This window comes from Theobroma cacao, chromosome 9, assembly GCF_053813885.1.
Source record: "Theobroma cacao isolate CCN51 chromosome 9, ASM5381388v1, whole genome shotgun sequence".
Lineage (NCBI taxonomy): Eukaryota > Viridiplantae > Streptophyta > Magnoliopsida > Malvales > Malvaceae > Theobroma > Theobroma cacao.
This window is the reverse complement of record NC_142647.1, coordinates 845,608-868,959: the sequence shown is the minus strand read 5'-3', so window position 1 is coordinate 868,959 and position 23,352 is coordinate 845,608. Positions and strand designations below refer to the sequence as shown.

At 33.4% G+C, this 23,352-nt stretch overlaps 2 protein-coding genes and 1 pseudogene across 2 annotated transcripts; all 3 read left to right on the top strand.

The window, feature by feature from the left end:
- Nucleotides 1–6,113: 6,113 nt before the first annotated feature.
- Nucleotides 6,114–8,175, top strand: LOC18587713 (CBL-interacting serine/threonine-protein kinase 25-like). The gene has a single exon (XM_007011666.3). The coding sequence runs from the start codon at nt 6,652–6,654 to the stop codon at nt 8,002–8,004; it is 1,353 nt and encodes a 450-aa protein (XP_007011728.3). The 5' UTR covers nt 6,114–6,651; the 3' UTR covers nt 8,005–8,175.
- Nucleotides 8,176–8,636: 461 nt separating this feature from the next.
- Nucleotides 8,637–8,814, top strand: LOC148760608 (U2 spliceosomal RNA; annotated as a pseudogene).
- Nucleotides 8,815–17,852: 9,038 nt separating this feature from the next.
- LOC18587712 (putative WRKY transcription factor 40) lies at nt 17,853–19,785 on the top strand. The gene is made up of 5 exons (XM_007011665.3): nt 17,853–18,052; nt 18,158–18,217; nt 18,563–18,880; nt 18,991–19,107; nt 19,269–19,785. The coding sequence occupies exons 1-5, from the start codon at nt 17,981–17,983 to the stop codon at nt 19,629–19,631; spliced, it is 930 nt and encodes a 309-aa protein (XP_007011727.3). The 5' UTR covers nt 17,853–17,980; the 3' UTR covers nt 19,632–19,785.
- Nucleotides 19,786–23,352: the final 3,567 nt, after the last annotated feature.

Here is a 23,352-nt window from a genome sequence, read left to right as displayed (position 1 = left end):
AGAATTCAGTTGGATAAAGTAGCTAGGCACCACCACCACCACCACCACCACCACCACCACCATGTTAGCTTGAAAAACAAATTAAAAGATTTCCCATGACTTTCTAGCATCTACCTTTCAAGTTTGAAGACATTTCAGGTTTTAATTAGCTTGGTTCTACCGAGCTCTAGACTCTTAAAGGGGGGGTGCTGGGTGGTTGGGGCTGATATGACATACACTGCCTGGTCAACTTTACTCGAGAAAGTGCTGGGTGAGGGAGGGGTGCTCCAAGTCAATGCAATGACATAAAAAATTAGTGTGTAATTTGACAAGGGTTTGTCGGATATCACATGTTTGGATTCTGCTTTTCCCTAGAAAATTTTCAGGGTTTGGTATAATCTTTCTTGATGTGGACCGCATTGGTTACTTCCATTAGCAGACGAGGGCTCCCTATCTGATGCAGTAACTCGCGGCGCATTGGCTATCATGGCCTGCTCCCTGCTGGCTCAATTTCGAAGTGTTTGTAGGACTACTGCTTACACAAGTTCTTGACTTTCAACTCAACTACATTCCATCTTAATAAACCTACGTATACGACTTCTAATATTATAACATTTTATAGATTTTACAACTAAAATTAGAATATTGTCACATATATATCTTGTTAAGATATATATATATATATATATATTTATGAAATATGAAATAGATATGTGTGGACTTTTTAGTATTGTTGGATACGATAATTATTCATTTTGTAATGTTTAATCAACTAGTATTAACATATGAAGATTTCTTTTTACCTTAATTAATAGACACAAATGCAAACTCACAAGCAATTAAGGGAAGGGATAATACCCTATGGTAGAAGAAAACGCACGGTTAATTGGAGTCTGCTCTTGTAGGCTCTCAAATGTTCTTGAGGGCAACCCTTTTGTGCCTTTAAACTGAGTTGAATAATCAATTTAAAGAAAGGTTAAAATTCCCACAATTCTAAAAGACTTCAACATTGATCATTCAGACCCTGAAAACCCATCCATTTGATTCTCTCCTAACTTCTCCTCTTCTTCTTCTTCTTCTTCTTCTTCTTTAAAATAAAAATAAAAAAGGATTTTGCATCATTCAATAATAAAAAAAAGAAAAAGAAAAGAAAAGAAAATCTCATTCTCATTTGATAAACTTCTCCTCTAAAGTTTGAGCCTTGGAAGGGGAATCTAAGCCCATGCTATTTCATCCAAAGACTTGAGTCCACATTCTACTTATTGATCAGCCAAGCCTAGGAAGCCCATTGGACCTCATTCTTCTCTCATTTTAGCCTTAGCAGCGAGCTTCAACAAGGGCCCTTAATTAGTAGTTTTCTTGGGTTTCTTTTTGGGCCCTGTCCCTTTATAGTTTGAATTACAAAAGTTAACTCATAAAAAATAAATAAGATTTAAAATAATTAATGAATTTTATTAAATGTTAAATTAATAATAATAAGTAATTTATAAAAAAAATAAAATATTTTATAAAACTAAAATTTAAATTTAAAAAGTAAAACTTATTATTTAAAATCGAATTTAAAAAAGTAAATATTTTACTACTAATTCAATTCGTGACAAATAATAATGTTTCGATCTAAATTATTCTACTTGAATCCGATTATAAAATAATTTAATCTACTTGTACCCAATTATTATCGACCTAATGTATCAACTAATATTTGCAATTTTGGAGGTGTCTAGGTTTTCTCTTCTTTTTCCTTTTTTTGGGCCCTCTCTCTTAATAATTTGAATTGGAAAAGTATTTTCCCATTGCTATCAAAGTCGAGGTGGCTTTGCATATCATGGCAAAACAACAGCATATATAGACCTATTTACCAAAGCCAACGTATCCTCTTGATGTGATATTAATGTGTCAAAACAAGCACTAAACCTGGTTCAATGTTTTGGGGCAATCAAACCAATTATTTTCCCTTTCCAACCTCCAATGATTCATGCTTGCTTTACGTTTCATGCCATCGATCCAGGATAGCCAACGAATTGCCCCGACGCCACCTTGCCCACTCCCAGTCCCAGCTCCATCAAATTCGAACCTTGGGTCCCCCACACGTAATGGAAACTACATGCTTTCAGTGCAAAAAATGACTCAAAAATAAGTAACTGCTGTGTTGATAACACAAAGATCGTTTAAGATTTTATTTTATTTTGTCAAAATTGATAATTCATCTTAATAGAACTTTTTATTTCGTCATGATTAATATCTTTCCGAACGCACAGGTGTCTTCACAAAGTTCCATCGTCAGTTGAAGCTAAACCCCTCTTCAAACAAGTGCAGCCACGTGGGTCCTTCGGACCAACTGGTATCAACCTACTGTCTAAGGTTCAATGGTTTTGGGTGAGGATGATGCATTATCTTTCTGAATTATTGGGGTTTGGATGGTTACTGACGTGACCATTTCAGCACCAAGCTATTCTTGTCTCATCTTCTCTAATACTATATACTACTATATTTAAATAATAATAATAATAATAATAATAATAATAATGCAACAAAGATCCATTGATATGGCTGTATTTTTAAGTATGAATTGCGTTTTAAAAAAAAAAAATCTTTCATAATGATCATAATAGAGAATCACTCCGTGCATGCGTTACGGAAAAATAAATAAAAAATAGATTACGTGACTATTTGTGACATTTTGTGATTAAGTAATAATACTATTCGGGTTTGTTAATCAATTTGTGACATAGAGTGTTGTTAACCCTTTTTTATTATTCTTTTTGTAATTTTAAAGTTATGTAAATTTGAGTTTGGAATTAGAGGTTTAAGAAAAAGTTTATGCAATGTTAATGGAGTTGTAATTTTGGGTTATACCAAGTAGAATAATAGATTTATTTAATACATGTAAATGAGAAAGGGTAAATGGCATTCATTAAGCTAAGGTATTATGGGACCTAATTGCATCGGGACAAAAACATCTATGTTAGACTATTAGGTGAATCTAAAAGAACAAATATTAAAATAATTCACTAAGAAATTGGAACATCATGTCAAGTTGGAATATTGGGCCAGCTCTAAATTGTGGAGCCCCAATTCAACTTTTACAATAATTGACCAATTGTCAACATGGGATTGATTGCAACTCCTTGTTGATCCCCCTCAAGTTTGAAACGAATAAAAGGCAATTTCCATGGAAAAATTCAAAATCCTAAAGAGAACATTGGTTTTAATTGGGTGACATAGTTTATAATTGATGGTGTATCCATTAAACTTCATTTGAATATGGGGGAGACAGTGATGCTATCTTACTATACCTCAATGATAATTAAAGATCACCATTTGATCGATTTTGTAGGTTCGGTTTTAAAATTTTAAAAATTAAATTAATCAAATTTTGGTAAAAAAATCAAAATCGGTCCAATTATATCTTAAAATCACAAACAAGCAAAATCAACTTACCTCAATCAAATTGATCGATTTTAATCATTAATAATATTTGTATATAAATTATATTTTAATAACTCTATTTAATATTTCAATAATGTTTCACTAATAAAGTCTAAATATATCTAATTTAATTGTGTATTTATATTTAAAAATATATATTATTTAATGATCTATTTTTGCTTGATTTAATTAAGATTTTAAATATTAAAAATCGATTAAAATAATAAAATAAATCAACCTTCAATTAAATATAATTTAATTAGATATTTTAGAACTCAAACTCAAGAGATTTGAGATATTTAACATGCCAACTAATATTATTTAAAACTCAAACTCAAGTTTTTAAAAATATCTCTAAATTTCTAAAACAGAATGCCAACTAATATTTGAGAACAAGTTGATGTTTCATTATTTTGGAGCAATCAAAAATTTAACGCAAACCTGACCAATTACCCACTAAAATGCATAATTGAAATATTGAGTTTTAAAAATATTATTTAAAATATTCATCCCATTCTCAAATATTAGTTGGCATTCTGTTTTAAAAATTTAGAGATATTTTTAAAAACTTGAGTTTGAGTTTTAAATGATATTTTAGAACTCAAACTCAAGATATTTGAGATATTTAAATAATATTTGAGTTTTAAAATATCTAACACTATCTCAAATATTAGTTGGCATTCTCTAAATAATATTAGTTCTCAAGAGATATTTTGATCTCAAATATTAATTTTTAAAAAAATTAAAAACTCATACGGCTTACTTGAGTTTGAGGCAACTTCATAATTAAAATCTTAAATTTCGTAATTAACAATTTAATTATTTCAAAATGGAACAAAAACCCATCACGTAGATATTTTGCGTCGGTCATATCGTAGTAGCTACGAGCCCCTTGTTCTCGTAGACATGATATATTTTTTTATTACTCATTCTATTTTTAATCATTTGTCATTTTTTTTATTTTTTTATGAAAATTAAGATAAAAGAATAAGGGTTGGAATTAAATGAAGATGTCGATTTGTTATGTATTAATGAATTTCAAAAAGGAAAATCAGGTAGAAACAAATTGAAGAATTATATATATATATAAAAAAAGAGGGGAATATATAGGTTAATTAAAGCACCCTTTTTTAAGCATTCCTTAATAAGGGTGGGAAATCCTTATTTTTATGGGACCCAAAAAGGCCATCATGTTAGGGGAGGAGTGGGTGATTTGGGTGAATCAATAATTAATCATTGCCTTAGGATGTAATGCATGTGGAATGATTTTAACCCTTTGACAAGATTTGATATGAATTAATTAAAGAGTTGCTTAAACAGATCGAATAGTCCAAAAATGATGAGCCCTTTGGTCAAGTTATCCGTTGTAAAGCCACTACCACTACCTTGTTGTCCCAGCTTGTTGCCGTTTCTTTGGCTTCTTGGGTCAATTTAAAAATATATCTTTTTTCAATGTTTTTGTGCCTCTATGCTTGTATACTCAATGGCCAATGATCTTATCAAAGTTTATTATTCTTTATTGAATTAGATGTTTTTGAATATTTATTGAAAATAATTCTAATGAATAAACAGACTCGAAAATCAAAATATATGTACATATGTATATCGAGGTAGTGTACTGCACCGTATGTTAATCAACTGTCCATATGGGTTATTGCTAATTTGACTTTAGGGTAGCAATAATTAGTGGACTTGATCAAACCCCAAGATCAAACAGAGAAATTCAACAGAAATCATGGGTTGAAAACAAAAGAAATTAATATTGCTTAGGCTTAAAATTCATGTGCTTGTGCAAACCCTTGGTGGAACTTGCAAGCCTTCTTCTTTGAATTTTTTTCCCCCAAATCTGAATCAATGAGCATCCCAAATTCCAAGAAAGTCAAATCTGAATCATAGCTGCATGTTGCTGCTGAGCTTTTGCATTTATCTTAGGATTGAAAATGGAGCTTTCTTGTGAGATCATTCTTGCCAGCTTTGTCTAATGGTCATGACCCAGCTCAGGTTTTGGACTTCTGGCATTGCCCACTTATGTTTTCCCATGAATACTTCATATTAGGGTTCTTATTTTATTCATTCAACGGTCACATAGTGAATTACAATAATTAGTACTAACAACTTGCAAGAATCCTTTCTGGGTCGGCTACCAATTTAAATTTTTGTAATAAGTTAGAAATACCTTCCCAAAACAGTCCAAGAAACTAAGGGTGATATTCGAAATTTATCCGAATCTAAATCGGGTATTGAAATTTTACCCGAACTTGTTTTATAACCAAATATAGAATATTTGAACTTTATGTTATCCATATAATATCAACTCATTAACACTCATACAAAAAATAAAATCAAATCATTTTGAATAGAAATGTCTGTTTTCATTTAGTGTTTTGTTTTATGTTTTTGCATAATTTTACATCACTTATGTTCTAAACTTTTCATATTAAGATTTACGTTTTACAGTTTAAAGTTTAAGATTTAAAACGTAAAATTATATACGAGACGTAAAGTTACAAAAGAGAAACAAAAATTTTCAATCATGTTCTTTTGGATTGAGTTAAAAAGATGAATGGTAGACTAGTTTACTATTGCCATACGACCAAAACTAAATCAGTAAATCCTCAGCTCCTGATCCATTGAACAGCAAATTCTAGCCAGAGAAACAGGGCAATAAAGCCAAAAAGGAGAGCAAAAGTAAAGAAAAGAATGAGGGGGCAGGGGAACAGGGGATTATAATTTACTTGAAGATAAAAAGGTTAGAGAGACGTAAAGTTGATTAGTCTATATTGGTTTGTTGTAACCCTCACGATCAACGCCTCTTCTTATTTATACCAGTATTTTCTTTTGGAAAGATTTTCGTGAGATTTTCATTCTGTGTGCTCTTGCGGCAGCCCCAGGTCTCGCAAAAAGACAATACCAGGTGCTCTAATGGCATCTTCTAAACGAGCCCTTCAAATCCCCTTCTCCCACATGCCCTTCCACTCAATACTCTCGTTGATCAGCTCTGTTGAACCCCACCACAATCTCCAGATCAAGTGATTCAATGGAATCTTTCCAAATCAGCATATCCTCTGTCCTTTCCTGGATTCCCTTACATTATACATCTTTGCAGAGCCACACAAACAGCCTTGAATCCATGTTGAAGCAAAGATTTCAGTAGCAGCAGAGCCAAAAAAAAAAAAAGTAACCGAATTGATTGTGTAGAGAGAAAAAAGAAAACAAGATAGTAGCATATAGGGGGGAACTGTCATGGAGGAGAGGCATGTTTTGTTTGGGAAATATGAGATGGGGAGACTGCTTGGGAAAGGAACATTCGCTAAAGTCTACTATGGGAAGGAACTAACAAGCGGTGAAAGTGTGGCGATGAAAGTCATCAGCAAAGATCAAGTGAAGAAAGAAGGGATGATGGAGCAGATCAAGAGAGAAATCTCTGTCATGCGCCTTGTCCGTCATCCAAACATAGTGGAGCTCAAAGAAGTCATGGCTACGAAAACAAAGATCTTCTTTGTAATGGAGTATGTCCGTGGAGGTGAGCTGTTTGCAAAAGTCGCTAAGGGCAAACTCAAGGAAGATGTTGCTCGTAAGTATTTTCAACAACTAATCAGCGCAATTGATTTCTGCCATAGCAGGGGTGTCTCACACCGAGATTTGAAGCCGGAGAACCTTCTTTTGGACGAAAACGAAAATCTAAAGATCTCTGATTTTGGCCTGTCAGCGTTGCCCGAACAGCTTCGCAATGATGGGCTACTCCACACGCAGTGTGGGACTCCAGCTTACGTTGCCCCAGAGGTTTTGAGGAAAAAAGGCTACGATGGATCCAAAGCAGATATCTGGTCTTGTGGGGTTATCTTGTATGTTCTTCTTGCAGGTTTCTTGCCTTTTCAAGATGAGAATCTCATGAAGATGTACAGGAGAGTTTTCAAAGCTGAATTTGAGTTCCCACCCTGGTTTTCAACAGAAGCAAAGCGCTTGATCTCTAAACTACTGGTTGCAGACCCTGAAAGAAGGATCACAATTCCAGCTATAATGCGTGTTCCTTGGTTTAGAAATGGATTTACACGTCCCCTTGCGTTTTCAATTGAAGAAACAATGTCAGATAATATAGAGGACGATGATTCTGCCTCCAAGACCAACAAACAATCGTCTCCGAAATTTTTCAACGCATTCGAGTTCATTTCCTCTATGTCATCAGGCTTTGATTTGTCAAGTTTGTTTGAGAACAAGAGGAAATCGGGGACAATGTTCACGTCGAGATGTTCAGCTAGTGCTATCATGGCTAAAATTGAAGGTGTTGCAAAGGGGTTGAACTTCAAGGTGGGGAAAGTGAGGGACTTCAAGATGAGGCTACAAGGCTCATCCGAGGGGAGGAAAGGGCGGCTATCCCTGACGGCGGAGGTGTTTGAGGTGGCACCAGAGGTTGCGGTTGTCGAGTTCTCCAAGTCTAGCGGTGACACCTTGGAGTATGCTAAGTTTTGCGACGATGATGTTAGGCCTGCATTGAAAGACATCGTTTGGACATGGCAAGGTGACAGTTTCAACAATGGTAGCAACGTGAAAATTGAGGGAGAAGCATGTGAAAACCAAGTGCCACAGACAGCCTAACAGCAAGTTAGGGAAATTTTCCTTGTTTACCACTTTTTCTTTTTCTGTCTATTCTGGAAAGATAGGTTTGAGGATGAGAATTTGTAAATACTTTTGTGATTAGTACAGTAATGTATGGCTTTGGGTTTGCTTAGAGATAATAGATACTGATTGTGGAGTGTTGGATGAAAAGTTCTTTTAACTTTCAGGAAGTTGTTTTGTTGGATGCACAAAGCGAAGATGTTATTGTCAGCATCTTAACTGCAATATTTTGTTGCTTTCTTCGATGAGAAAAAGAAGGGTAAAAAGACATCTACCTGGGATTTGTTGATTGGGGGTTCAATTTTTATTGAACAATCTTAACAGAATCAAGAAAAAGGAGTGCAGTCTTCAAAGTTCAACAAACTTGCAACGGCTCCCTAAGGTTCAACCAATCATGGCAGAAGTGGGGAAGAAGATGCGTGACACTTGAGACATTCTTCCAGGTTGGATCAATGAGAAAACAAGATGTCTGAGAGCATTTTTCCTCGTTGGATCTCTGTTTCTCTAGGAAGAAACTTAAGAATTGACCAGTCTTCCCTGGGTCGAAAGCTCTCACTCCCCTCTACCAACTCTACATTTAACCATATTTTAAGCAGCCATCGTGCACACAAATTATTCGCAGAACAGAAGAGGTAAATTGGTATCAGTTTAATATCTGATACGTGGGCCATCGGTCCACATGATATTAAATTAATTTTTTAGGGGGAGAGCTCACCACAGTAGCTTGCTGCTGAACCTCTCGCGCGTCGCCTAAGCGTTGCACTACAGCTTAGGCCGGGCGCTCCCCACACAAAGAAAAAAAAAATGGTAAACTTAATTTAAATACAACTCATAGATTCAGACAGATCTTCCTGGTAAGTTCTAACAAATGAGAACCAACATCGACAAATCAGCTTGTGGCACATTACAAAAATTTAGTGAAAAGGCCCCCATTGCTTTTATTTGGCCTTTTTGCATGAAATGTAGCGTAGACTACAAGTAACTATGCTTCATTGTCATTGCCTGCCTTACCTCCCTCTGGTGGCGGAAATCCTGACAGGTGTTCAGCTTAACATTATCTAAACATGGGAACACAAAGCTACTTGGCTTTGAGCTTAGCCCCACTCTGTTTATTTTGGTATGGAAATGAAAATGATCCAAGGCTTGTATCAAGATGTTGCTTGTGGGTGTCAAAGTTAGGTGACCGATTGTTTAAATAAAAAGGGGTAATATCTTACGAATTTTTGAGGTCGATGTGCTAAAAATTAAGTTGAATTCCGTAAGCTCAACTCAACTGATCGCATTAAGCTGGTGACCAATGGTTTGAATGATGGTGGCCCTAAAGCCAATGAGAATAGGGAATAAGGGATACAAGATTACGTTGTTGTAAAGAGTTTTAGGCTGTTGGAGGGTTGAAGTACTACCACCATATGCTTTTATTTCACTGTTCTCAAGAGCAGTTCTTCACCTACCTGAAGAAAACCAGGCTCCCTCAAAGATTTAGGCACTTTACCTGAAATATTGATACAGCACATGTTTGTGCATGTTTACAGTTTACAGGCACTTTACCTGAAAGATTAGTACATGTTTACAGTTTTAATGACGAGAGAAAGTTTCGTGTGTTGCTGTGTTTGTTTTGCGAGTTTGTGCCTGATCACATCACACATTGTAATAAACGACATGGAGAAAGATTGTTCCAGGACTCCAGCTAAATGAGAGTCGCCATCAATTCGCTGAATGTATGAAAACCAGGCACGTTAACTGGATAAGGATAGAAAGTAGTAGCATTTTGTCTTGAAAACGGTACCGATGATGTTTGACAATTCGGGTATGACAGAGAGGCTAAGGCTCCTCAACTTTAAACATGTAAAGAAAGTAATATCCTTATTAGATATTTTATCTAATTCTAGAAATACGGTATATGTCTCTTTCTCAAATGTATATTTTATTTTTTTACTTTATTAATAAAATTTAACAAGGTAACTAAATTCTGTGAGAATTTTCAGTATTATTAAAGAAAAAAAATGACTCCTTAACTCTGATCTTTTAATAGCATGTTTGGTTGGGGGAATGGCTAAGCCATTCCCCCTTTATTCCCAAGGAATTTTTATTCCTTTGTTTGGTTGAAAAATGATCCAAGGAATAGCCATTCCTATGGAATGGCTATTTTTCAAAATCTTTCAAAACCAAGGAATAGCTAATACCACCCTCCCCCATGGTATTAGTTATTCCATGGTTGAGGAATAAATTTAAAAATTTATAAAGACAAAAATACCCCTTACAAGTTTAAAAATTTACAACTTTATTAGTATAAAATATTATTTTTCTCTCTCTCCTCTTTCTCTCACTTGATTCCAATTTTTAATAAAATATTAATATTAAATTATAAATAAAATATTAATATTTAAATTATCAATTATTAATAAAATAAATTATAAATTATTCCTATTTAAAAACAAAATAAATTAAAAATAAATAAACATAATATCATTTAAATTAGATAAACAATATTAATAATTAAATCATCAATTATTAATATTTAAATAAATTACCAATTATTAATATTTAAAAAATAAAATAAAAAATTAATCATAATAAAATTTAAATTAAATAAAATATTAATATTTAAATTATCTATTATTAATATTTTAAATAAATAATCAATTATTAATTTTCAAAAATAAAATAAAATAAAATAATTGATCATCATAATATTTAAATTAAATAAAATATTAATATTTTAAAAAATAAATAAATATTAATATTGAAATTATCAATTATTAATATTTTAAATAAATTATCAATTATTAATATTTTAAAAATAAAATAAAATAAAAATTAATCATAATAATATTTAAATTAAATAAATGTTAATATTTAAATGATTTATTATTAATATTTTAATTAAATTCTAGATTATTAATATTTAAAAAATCTAATAAAAATAAAATGTCACATAAATAATAAAGGGTATTTTTGTCTTTTTATTTTCTATTCTTTTCTTATTCCAAAATTATTGTTACCAACAAAACACTACAGTAAGTCATAATAATTATTCCTGTTCTATTCCCTTTGTCATACCAAACTAAGTAATAATTATTCTATTCTATTCCCACCTCATTCTATTCCCACATAATAACTATTCTATTCCATTCCTGTCTATTCCGCCAACCAAACGTACCATAAGAGAAAATCCCAAGCACAAGTCAAGACTCAAGATGGCCAAACTATGGCACATGTTTTGGACTGCGAGAAGATCTCATGTTATATTATAAGTGCAATTTCACTTTTGTAATGAATCATTAAGTATAAATATATATATCCTAGATAAAAGTTACAAAAATCTAGATAAATGTCTCTCAATTTTCCCTTTTAGCAACATACAATATTGTCTATCTCCCTGTTATAAGAACCCATCGACAATTCTAAATTTTGAACATACTAACTTAAAAAAAATGAGATTCACAGTTGATTATTAAATATTCAATCATTTACTACTTATAAAGTCCATATGAGTGTAATAAGTAAATCAGAGATAAGGGCAAGACCCCCTTTGAAATCACTTTGAAATAAGTAACTAGAGATAAGGTTTGGCTCCAAAGGTTGAAAAAATTGGCATTGCTTTTCTGTCCATGTGAAGTATGCCCATTTTGGCATGTAGAAAGAATTTGAAAGAGGATAAGGCAATCATTTTTCTTTTCAGTCAAGAAAAGATGATAAAAAGTATCAAAAGCACAACCAATGGGATGATGCCATGGAGTGGGAACATCTAGTAGGAGAAGAAAGAGCCGACAAAGGCAGGAAAACTTTTTTCATATGCCCAATAAAGAACAAGCACTTGCATAGGCCCCATGAAGAAAACCGAGTCTAACCCAAATGGCCCCTCTGTCCAAGCTGGTTCTGCAAAAGCTGGGCTGGTCTTGGCTTACAAGTAGATGTCTAGGGAATTGACACTGCCTAGGCTATCAAGTTCTAGATTCAGACCAACCCAAACCCTGCCAATCGGACCACCCTGTCAAGTAGAATGAAAGATTGCAAGGCTTTTAGTCCAACAACAGCAGTTTTAAAAAAAGCAATGGACACCAAAGTTGAGAATTGATGAGTTTTTGGCTTTAGTTTCCTTCTAACTTGTTTGTACTTTAATTTGTGTCAGTTCTCAGTAGTTTCATCGTTGTTAGATGGTGTTGATAAGGATAATTATTCAATATTTTTTATAAAATTAAAAATTTATATATAAATTAAGACGTAACATTTGCATATTTTATAAGAATTGAATTCAAAATTTTTATATGAAAAATACTAAACGTTAATCAACGTATTGTTGATGTCACAAATCATGACTTTTTAGTACCATAAGGTAATAAGAGGATAAAAACAATAATAAAAAAGGGCCAAGAAAACACTTCTCCCTAGTTAGTCTTCTCCACTCTTATCTTTCTTAATTCTTAAAGCATTAGCAAACTACCCACTCTTTATATTATAAGACCGAGGGGAATCAATTTTCCACAAGATCATTAGATTAATTATATATTAAGCTTGTTGATAAGTTAATCATGAACCCCAATTCTGGTACAAAATTGACTTCAAGTCAGCCAAACAAAAACTGATAATTTACTTCTGAATTAGATATTTGCACCGAAGAAATCTGAATTCCAAACAACTCACTGATGAACTTTTTCTCTGGCGAAAAGTAGGGGAATATAACCAAATCCCCAAGTTTCCATAACTCTTTGTCCTTGGATGCTTAATCAGATTCCTCCAACAAAAAGGAACAAGACACCGCTAAAGATAAGCCAGTTTGCTTTGCATGGATCATGGTCAACCCTTTTAACAATTTGCTCCATTAGAAACTCGGTGGGCATGTGATGGGGGGCAGTGCGGCACCCCACTCCTCCTCCAAAAAAAGAAGCATGAAACATAGAGAAATGCTAATGGGAGGTTGTAAATCACATCATCATCACAAAAATACAAAACCCAAATCAATACCAACTCCCACTGGCTTTGTAAATTCCAATTGGGAACGTAAGATTCAAATCGTCAGCAGAAGGACGTCATGCTGCTGATGGAGGGGGGTGGGTGTTATGGAAAACGAAGGTTTCACAAAAGGGCTTATATTCCGCGATGACTTGACTTAAAACTTAAACGCTCATGGAAGTAGATGGAGAAGAAAAGAAATCTTGTTGTTTTGACTTGTCAAAGGGTTTCATATCTTGGGACCAAATGCACGTGTCACATGCATCAATTTTTCCACAACATTAACTTTCGATGTATTAATATTGTTTGTTTACAAGAAGTTTGATAGAACTTGTACAAGGGAAAATAAACATATAGATGGCTTTTGTAGGTTTAGTTTTGTTGATGAAAGAGTAATTGTCTTAAAGTAAAGGAGCAAGGGAGAGTCATGTCTGGGCAGGCAATTCAACAAAGAAACCCTAACTTTGTTACTAAAAGCTATTTGTTTTGAAAGGGTTTTGGCTTACTGGTATTAAAACTTATAGAATCTTAAATCTTAGTTAGATAGGAAATCTTAACCAGTATTAATATTTAAATTCATTAGAAAATTTCGTTGAAAATTTTGATATTTTTTAAAAATGATTTGAAAGAAAATAAAAATCGCATCGCAATCAATGTCGTCAAAAATATACTTTCTTCTGAGAAATTTTTCTTTTCTTTTTCAAAAATCCAAGTAAAGATATGTACAATGCAATGTTAGTTAGGAGCAAACTAAACGTTTCCTACTATATTTTGTCAAATATAGATCTCTTTCACTACAAATGAAAATTGGGTATACCATACAGAATTGGACACATGGGAATTGAATAAGTCGGATAGCAAGGGGCCATGTGCAATAAATGATGAAAGGGAGTCTTGGAAAATTGCCAAATCTTCAAAACGTCCAATTCAAAAAGCATGGCTTCGTGTTAAACGCTGTATAACACCCACCAAGAGTCAAGAGAGAGACACAGATGGATGTGGACGGCCACAAAAAAGCAAATTAGAACCCTCATGTACGTGCTGGAGATTTGTGGTTGATCACAGGTCAAGACTTTAATTCATCTGTGCAGTATCTTTCATCGGAGCAGCCAGAAAACCACTTGTTTCACAGGAAATTGGTTTGTGAGGTCACAAGCCATTATGGTAAAAGATGCGCAATCGATGATCTCATATTGCTTATCTCACCAGCACTTTCTGTGCCCTCAAGTCGCAGATTCTTTTCCTTTCTGTTTTCATATTAAAATAAAATACTTTAAGTTTAATTTTTAGAGTTCTTGTTTTAATTTCCGTGAAAAGTAAACAGAAAGTATAAAACAGTTGTTGCAAGGTTCGAAATCCAAAGTCAAGGAAGGTAAGAACAAGATTATAGAGCTTAGATGAATACGTGTGAGATAAGGTAATCTAATTAACATATTATAATATAAACAAAACTCACATTTTTATTTTAATCTCCATGAATGTAAACAAAAAATATTTTGTTAAAGTCCAACTACAAGGAAGGAAACAACAAAATTCTAGAATTTAGATGGATGCGTGTAAGATAGGGTAATCTAACTAACGTATATCTTATGATTTAAACAAAACTCATATTTTTGTTTTAATCTCTGTAAATGTAAACAGAAAGTATTTTGTTGCGAAATCCAAATACAAAGAAAGAAACAACAAAATTCTAGAGTTTAGATGAATACGTGTAAGATAGGGTAATCTAACTAATGTATATCTTATAATTTAAACAAAACTCAAATTTTTGTTTTAATCTCGGTAAATGTAAACAGAAAGTATTTTGTTGCGAAATCCAAATACAAAGAAAGAAACAACAAGTTCTAGAGTTTAAATGGATACGTGTGAGATAAGATAATCTAACTAACATATTATGATGTAAACGAGACTCAAATTTTTGTTTTAATCTCCCTAAATGTAAACAGAAAGTATTTTGTTGCAGTGCTCGAAATCCACATATAAGGAAGATAATAGCGAGACTCTAGAGTCAAGATGGATACGTGTAAGGCAAAGTATTTTAACAAACATTTTCATAATCTAAACAAAACCCAAATTTTTTGTTTAATCTCTGTGAAAGTAAATACAAAGTATAAAGCAGTTCTTGCAGGTTCAAAATCTAACTATAAGGAAGGAAACAAGAAGACTCTAAAGTCCAGATGGATACATATAGGATAAGATATTCCAATAAACATTTTCATAGTCTAAACAAAACTCAGATTCTTATTTTAATCATGGTGAAAGTATACAGAAGTATAAAGCAGTTGTTGTAGGGTCCGAAATCCAAATACGAGGAAAGAAACAACAAGACTCTAGAGTCTAGATGGACTAGTGTACGATAAAGTATTCTAACAAACATTTTCCTAATCGAAACAAAACTCAGAATTTGTTATTCTATTTTCCTACCAATCTTTATAAGAATGACACGATTTTTTCCTGGGTAAACTAAACCTGCTGATCTCCAGTGTCGAAACAAATCAGTAGACCATAGTAGGTGATTGACAATAACAGGGCTTTTAATTTTGTGGGATGACCATGACAATTCTAATCTCACACGCAACTTCATGTGTCGATCACATATTCTTTGGCCGCATTTGACAGTTAGACGGCTTGATCTTTCATCTTCGGGCTGCCCAAGCATCCAAATCTGTTCACATTGTGACTAAGGATTTTTTCTATTAAGTTTAGGTTGAGTTGAGTCGGGTCAAATTTCCTTTTCCAACCCCATTGTACCATTTGTCTTTCTCCTTCTAAATTTGTGTGAATCTGAAGTTAATTTGCCGACATCTCCAGTCGCATTCATTCGATAGATAAACCAGACTTTTTTGTCATTCAATTTTGCCTTTTCACGAAGGAAAATTGAAGATAAAAAGATTGCCAGCAGCTGATCTCCACTTCAAATTTCTTTTTTTGCTTTTCAATATTACTTGTTCTAGAAGATTGACCACAATGAAATTACCAAAGATTGCTATCGAAGATGATGAAACTTAAATCACTAGAGTGCGAAGCCCTTGGTCATGGTCATGCTATTGCTTTATGGTTGCAATTTTGGTTCATTTGATTATATACACATGTATATATTTGTTGAAATCTCATCGGAGGTGGTGAATTAAACCAAGTAGGCTTAGGAAATAAGCAAAACAGTCGGTGAATAGAGTTTTTGGCTCAATGGGATACTATAATACCCTCCATTTTGGTCAATTAAGTCATGTCTGGACAATCTCCAGCAAAACCCAATATTTCTATATTTCCAGTTTAGATTTAGCAGGTAAGCATTGATCTGCGCATTGTCTTAATGACGTCACTCCATGACCAAATAGATGATGATGTACTCTTCAAATGTAAATTCTCTGTAATCTCTCCAATAGGGTTTATCATTTGTTCAAGGTTTTTTTTATCATTTGGGCCTTTTTATATACATAAATTCTGGCTTGACTTGACTTCAGCTTTGTTTAAGACATAGTAAATTCCAATTAAGTTGCTTTAATTCCCAGAAATTGCATGAAAGAGAAAAAAAATTTAAAATTAAATTAAAGATATGTAAAAGATAAAATGTCACGTCAATCTAATCAAGCACCAGAAAAATTTTAATATCATTGTTAGATTGATATTATCGATTTTAAAAATTAAAAGGATTCAATTTTTATGAATTATTGTGTAAGAATTAAATCTTATATTTTGGTAAATTACAGAGATTAAATCCGTAATTTGATAGATCCACATTAAAATATACTAGGATTACTTTTATTTCTTTCCTTAAATTTGGATTCATGGTGGAGTAATATCCTTGCTGTGTATAACCAGGAAAGTGGACAGACAGGGAAAGAAAGTCTAGATTAATTTGAAAAAAATAGGTAGCAGCAAGTTTTTCAAACCGTGTGGGCGTGGGCTTCATCTTCTTTCTGCCTTTTAAGGAGTCAATGAGACAAAGACCCTACAAAATACAGAAATATCCACACAATGATATCCATTCCAATAATGCTGTTTTCCATGAAGTGGAAGATCAGGTTTCCAGGCAACAGGCAGCAGATTCTTACGCCCTTTTCTTGAAATTATCTTCTACATTAAAGAAACCAAAAATTGTAACATTAAGGGAAAATAATTAAATCCAATTATCCCTTCTTCTCGAATATTAATTAATTAGATAGTATGGCTTACTAGCTAAGGCACATAATCTTGGTTGATAGTCATTGCCCTTCTAACGAGGCATGTGCCCTTTCTTCTTCTTCATCATTTATCTTATAATTTGTAATTACACCAACTTTTTAACTCCAATAGAAAATCAAAAACCGTTAAATTTAATATTAATCAAAATTTTATATCTGCATGACCTTTAATGATTTTTAATTATTAATTATGATAACTAACTATTTATATGAACTCTTATTCTGAAAATTAATGTAAGCATGGCAAACACGTGGCCACGTTGGGAAATCGCGTCCTATCAGTGTTGTTATGATATTACTTAAAAAATGAAAGAGCTGGGAAAGTGGGGGGGAGAGCAGGCTGAAAGCCTAGAGAAAGTCGACCAGATAAAATTAAGGGTCAACATGAAGCTTCTTTTAGTCTTGAGTTTCAAAAATGTATGTACCAATGAATCTGATTGGTCCCTTCCCTGGCCTGCTTGACCTTGACGGACATGGCTTGGAATTTCAATATTTTCGTACCGACCCTTGCATGACTTTCTAACTTGTACCCTTTTTGTGTGAATGTAGACAGGTTTTATCAAGTGGGATGCCTTTGTGACAGAAGGCTCTTTCGGCCCCATCTTCGGGTAACTTTCCTAAGTGAACCAAACCGTTGAACTTTGAAACATCTTCTGAATTTTTATCCTCTATATATTTCCCTGTTTCTCGGGTATCAATCTCTCAATCCCTTGACGAGCTCCAGACAGCCCTCTCATCTTTTCTTATAACTTCAACCCGCCTGCCGTTTCTTGCTTGCCTGCTTGTTCTGTTAGTGGTCTATAGGTGCAGCTTCAGCAATGGAATCTGCTTGGGTGGATACCAATTTGGACCTCAACATCAATATCTTCAATCATAGGAACAAAGCTCTGGTGAGTTTTGATGGATATTGGGGATAAATTTAACCATGGTAATAAACTTTTTCTTGTTTTGGATTAATGTTGGACTCACGAAACTCTTGAACTTTTTGGAAACAGAAGAGAGAATCTCATGGAGATGTGGCTGAATCTGAAGTGAAGGTACCACTTAAACAAGAGGTCAGTTTCTGGACAAGTTAATTAGTTGATTTATCCGAGATGTTTAGTCCATTCAAATAAGATAGTTTTCTGTTTCTGATTCACTCATGGAACCTACTTTGATTCAGAATCAAACTGTCTTTTATTCTGGCTGTTCCGGATTGCTACTTTTTGTTCTTTCCCCTCCTTTTCTTTCTTCTAAGATCCCCTTTCTTGGCACTGGCAGCCATTGATATCCTCCTTCAACTGAGCTCCAATGACACCTCGACTTTCCTTACACAGCTCACCCAAAATCTCTACTATATATGATTCTTTAAATTGGAAAAAAATAACACTGAATGTTTTTTCTTTTTTTCTTCTAAACAGACTGGAGTTTTGGTGGAGGAATTGAATCGGGTTAGCGCTGAGAACAAGAAGCTAACTGAGATGCTAACAGTTGTGTGCGAGCACTACAACTCTTTGCAGAACAAATTCATGGAATTGGTGAGCAAGAACTGTGAAAATGAAGCTGCAACATCAAAGAAGAGAAAAGCCGAGTTTGAGGATTATACCAACATGATTGGATTTAATGGAAACGCTGAGAGCAGCTGCAGTGATGAAGAGTCATCCAAAAGGCCCAAGGAGAGCATTAAGGCAAAGATTTCTAGGGTCTACGTGCGCACAAATCCTTCTGACAACAGCCTGGTAAGTTCCCAGAATTTTCTTGCCAGCTTATATCTTTCCAACTAAATTAATTAGCTCCAAATGCTGAGGATTTTCAAATATTCTTATGTTGATCTGTTACTGTATTACAGATTGTGAGAGATGGGTATCAATGGAGGAAATATGGACAAAAGGTCACAAGAGACAACCCCTCTCCCAGAGCATACTTCAAGTGCTCTTTTGCCCCAAGTTGTCCAGTTAAGAAAAAGGTGAGTCAATACTTTCTCCCCCCTAATTTTCCTTGGCAACATATATCAGATAGTGATCAGATGAATACAAACTGGTAGCTAGTCTCTTGATCAAGGAACATTAATGTCCAGAAATACCCATCTCTGATTGTTGTTTTTGCCATTTGATTGATTTTTTTTAGGTGCAAAGAAGTGCTGAAGATCCATCAATCTTGGTAGCTACTTATGAAGGAGAGCACAACCATGCACACTCTTCTCCTGCTGAATTATCACTAAGCACCAGCTCTATTCCCGACCCTCGTTCAGCTCCTGTTTCCGCCCCAACCAAATGTTCAGCTCCCACTGTGACTCTCGAGTTGATGCAACCTGGATTCATGGGAGATGATGCCAAAAAGCCAGTCCAACAAATCGATGCACCGGGAATCCAACAGATTCTAGCCCAACAAATGGCAGCTTCTTTGACTAGAGATCCGAATTTCACAGCAGCACTTGCTGCAGCCATTTCAGGAAGAGTTGTAGACCAGACTAGATTAGAAAAGTGGTGAAATTCTACACTAGAGGGAATTAATATACAGTTCTGTACTTTTCTTGTTCAATTGAAAATGGGAGAGTGTGTCAGTGATGTAAATAGAATCTTGAAATCTAAATGTCAGAAAAAAAGAACAGCAAAAAAAGAAGGTTATTGTTTGCCGAAGTAAATGAGCAGATCCAATGATTGTTAATACTGGGCTGTTCTGCAATTCAGAAGGGAATTCTCAGTCAAAGTTACACGCAAATCACACCGAAACTATGCCAAGCCAGTAAAACTTTGCAACCCAGAAATTCCTATGCAAAGTCCTGAGACTAAACCACTAATCTTCAGCACAATGTCAACAGGAAAATTTTCACCCAAGATCAGACAGAAGGGTCAGAAATTTGAGGCAAATTTTGTTTCATATGCATGGTTGAAATTATGGAAAGAAATGCATAAAATTATGCCTCTTCTGTCTCTTGTATAGTCTGGTGTGAATTAAGTGGAAATTCTTGTGACCAACTGATGAATGCATCAAATACATATATTTAACGAGAAATTAAATATTTAATTAGTTTAAGTTAGGTTAGATTTAGGATCGAATTTAAGTGTTTTTTTTATTTTATTAGTTTAGTTTAATTTATGTTTAAATATTTATTTTAAGTTAATAATGTTAGTTTTATGCTATTTATATTTATTTTTATGTTTTTTTAGGAGTAGGATAAAAATAATTTCAATTGGTGAAGAAAGGTGCATAATTGACTGATGCTTTGTTTGCATATGTTTCAGTTTTTCAAACATATCTCCCACTACAGAAGTTCAAATGACATGATTTTAAATCATTAGAAAGCTAAGAAGTAGGGCTACAACTTTGATATTTACCACTTTTGCCAATTTTGATCGAAAAGTGGTCAAAATCTTTGTCAAAGTGAAAGTACTACGCCAAAAGAACAAAATTGGGCAAAACCTTTGAGAGTCGCAACTCTGGAAAATGAGAGCCGCGACGCTCACTATATTATTCAAAAATAACAAGCTTACAGGATTTTGAAGGTTAGAGCTTTTGGAGGCCATTTAAAGGGCATTTTTCAGAGGTTTTTAGGATAAGGCAGCAAGCAATTTCTCTGGAGAAAAAAAGCCAAAAACAAAGCAAGAAAACAAGAAAATTGGAGGAAGAATCAAGATCACAAAACTTCAACTATTAGTTTTTTTTTTCTACTTTTGTGTTTTTCTTATTTTCTTTGACTTGGATTAATAGTTAGTTTTCTTTGGATGAAGTTTTTATTAGATATTATGAACTAAATTATTTTTCTAGGATTGTAATTAAACTCACATGTAATTTGAATTTTTAATCTCTTTCTTGCTTATCTTTAATGGGATTTGAATTGTTTATTCTAATTTATTCTTAATGCTTTTAATTGCTTGGTCACCAATTAAATTGATATAGGAACTTAAACAAACTTGGGAAAAGGAGTTTAGTGTTGACTAAAATTGGGATAGCATATGATCATATTAATTGATTTGCATATAGGATAGGGATATATCTATATACCATATGTAGCCAGATTAGAACTTAAACTTAATAAATCTGTTTTAATTCAATTCACATACGGATATAGTGTTTTGGTTAAAATAGATATTTTTATAAGATGAGTCGAGAGACTCTTACAAATAATTTAGAACTCTAGGTTAGCAATTCAATCCATTGAAATAAGTTAAGAAAGAGAGGTAAGATTTAGATAAAGTGTAAAGGATATTGTAATCCTAGACTTGTTTGATTTGATATTTACTAAAGTTATTATTATTTTGATTCTTTGTTTAAATTTTGGATAAGTATTTTTAATTAATTAATTTAGTTAATTGATACTGATTGTTTAGATAAGATTAAATTGTTCTAATTTTAGTACTTAATAAAATTTTAGATTAATTTCCTATAAGATCAATACTCTGCTTGCTTGCTTATACGTATACTTGCGTAATAAAATTTAATTGACAAGTTTTTGTTGCCGTAGTCGGGGATCAAACCCGAGTCACCAGCATGACAGGCGGGAATACTTACCACTATATGCATAGAAAAAACTCAATATTACATGACCTTGGATGAGAGTTTGGCTATTCCAGTACTAATGATTAGAGGCCATGGCACATTAATTACTTTTCCCATTGAAATAATGTTCTGATAACTGTTTCTATCTGTTCATTATTCTGTTCTAAAGAGATTTCAACAATGCCAAAAAATTTGTTGATTATGCCGAAAAATCTGAAAATCACTTGTCATTATTTTCATACTATTCAAACAAATGTTGTCATTGCCACCAAATTTCTTAATGTCTTACCATTGCCCTTCAAATTCAAACTTTGCTGCTGTTTTCTTGTCTATTTATTGTCCCCAAGCTTAGTCAAAAGAATTTTCCTTGTCTGGAACATAATTATTCATCTCTAACCAAACCTTCAATCATGTAATAAAGTTGATGAATATCTATGTGCTGATTCATGGACAATTACATTACACCGAAAGAAAAGAAAATCTTTCATTGAAATGTTAATCAGTTTTGTGGATTGAAGCAGACATAACCATGATTGAAATTAAGTTTAATTAGCAGGAGGCTTTATTGTAAGAAGTGGTAAATTAAGAGCGACCCTAGTCTTAAATTCTTGTTCTTGGCTTGAACAGTAAAAGAAATTCGTATCTCTTGAATTATACTCATACACACTTTTAATCTTAGTAAAAAATTAACGACCATCGACTTAATATCAATCACTATAAATAGCAGCTATCATGACATATGATATAACCACATCTGTTATGATGTAATAAAGTCATCGAGTTACGTCACATGTTATACGGGCAGAATATGATATTGAATCAAACGGTTATTAATTTTTTGTTAAAATTAAAAGTTTGTGTAAATAGGATAAAGGTTTTTTCAGGTATAGTTAAGGTTTAATTCATTTTCTCAAGTAGGAACTCTTTCTTAGTTTGGGTCCGAAATAGGCCATCCGTGATGTATGGGGTCATGGGGCGTTGTTCTTAGGGACCTTACCCAACTAAGAGACAGGCAGCCAAGTAGCCAAGTGGCTCCCCACAAAGACTAAGAAAAAGGCATTTGCATTTGGTGGAAGAAACAAGATTCAAGTCTAGACCGCAGATTTCGTGTATGGATTGGATTCTACACCTTATTTTAACTTTGTAGTGCTTGACTTCAATCTACCATTGACTGAATCATTTAAAAATGTATGAACATAGAGTTCTTTTATTGATTCTTTTCATAACATAAATTTAGTCACGCTCATTCTTTCATATTCTTAATTTTTCTCACTATTTACACACGAATGGGTGATGTTGTTTTTGTTGCTTTTCTTATTTTAATTTAATTTATTATCGTGATCATATCATGATGTCACTCATTTATTTTATAATCGATACAATTGTTATAATTACGTTATCAGTAAGTAATTATTCTTTTTAGATCGAGAGTCTTCTTCAATAAAAACGTATCAAGATGCTCCGATCGAACGAAGACGAAGACGAAGACGAAGACGAAGACTCACATTAGGAAGATTACAATTTGGAAACTGGTTTTAGTCCAAGATTCAATTTGATCAAAAGAATCAAGTCACCATGGAAATTGGCTTAATTAGCAGCTGGTCTAAGACGAAACTTGAATATTTGTACTTTACATTGATTTTGCCATTAAAAGACTATTTTACAATCTGAATTTTGGGTCCAATATTAACCTGCATCCAATGCAAGTGTT

Excerpts from the sequence above, each read along its gene's own strand:
- LOC18587713 (XM_007011666.3), top strand. The coding sequence starts at position 6,652 with ATGGAGGAGAGGCATGTTTTGTTTGGGAAATATGAGATGGGGAGACTG.
- LOC18587712 (XM_007011665.3), top strand. The coding sequence starts at position 17,981 with ATGGAATCTGCTTGGGTGGATACCAATTTGGACCTCAACATCAATATC. Across the intron at positions 18,881-18,990 it reads ATCCTTCTGACAACAGCCTG|ATTGTGAGAGATGGGTATCA; the intron begins GTAAGTTCCCAG and ends ACTGTATTACAG. Across the intron at positions 19,108-19,268 it reads GTTGTCCAGTTAAGAAAAAG|GTGCAAAGAAGTGCTGAAGA; the intron begins GTGAGTCAATAC and ends GATTTTTTTTAG.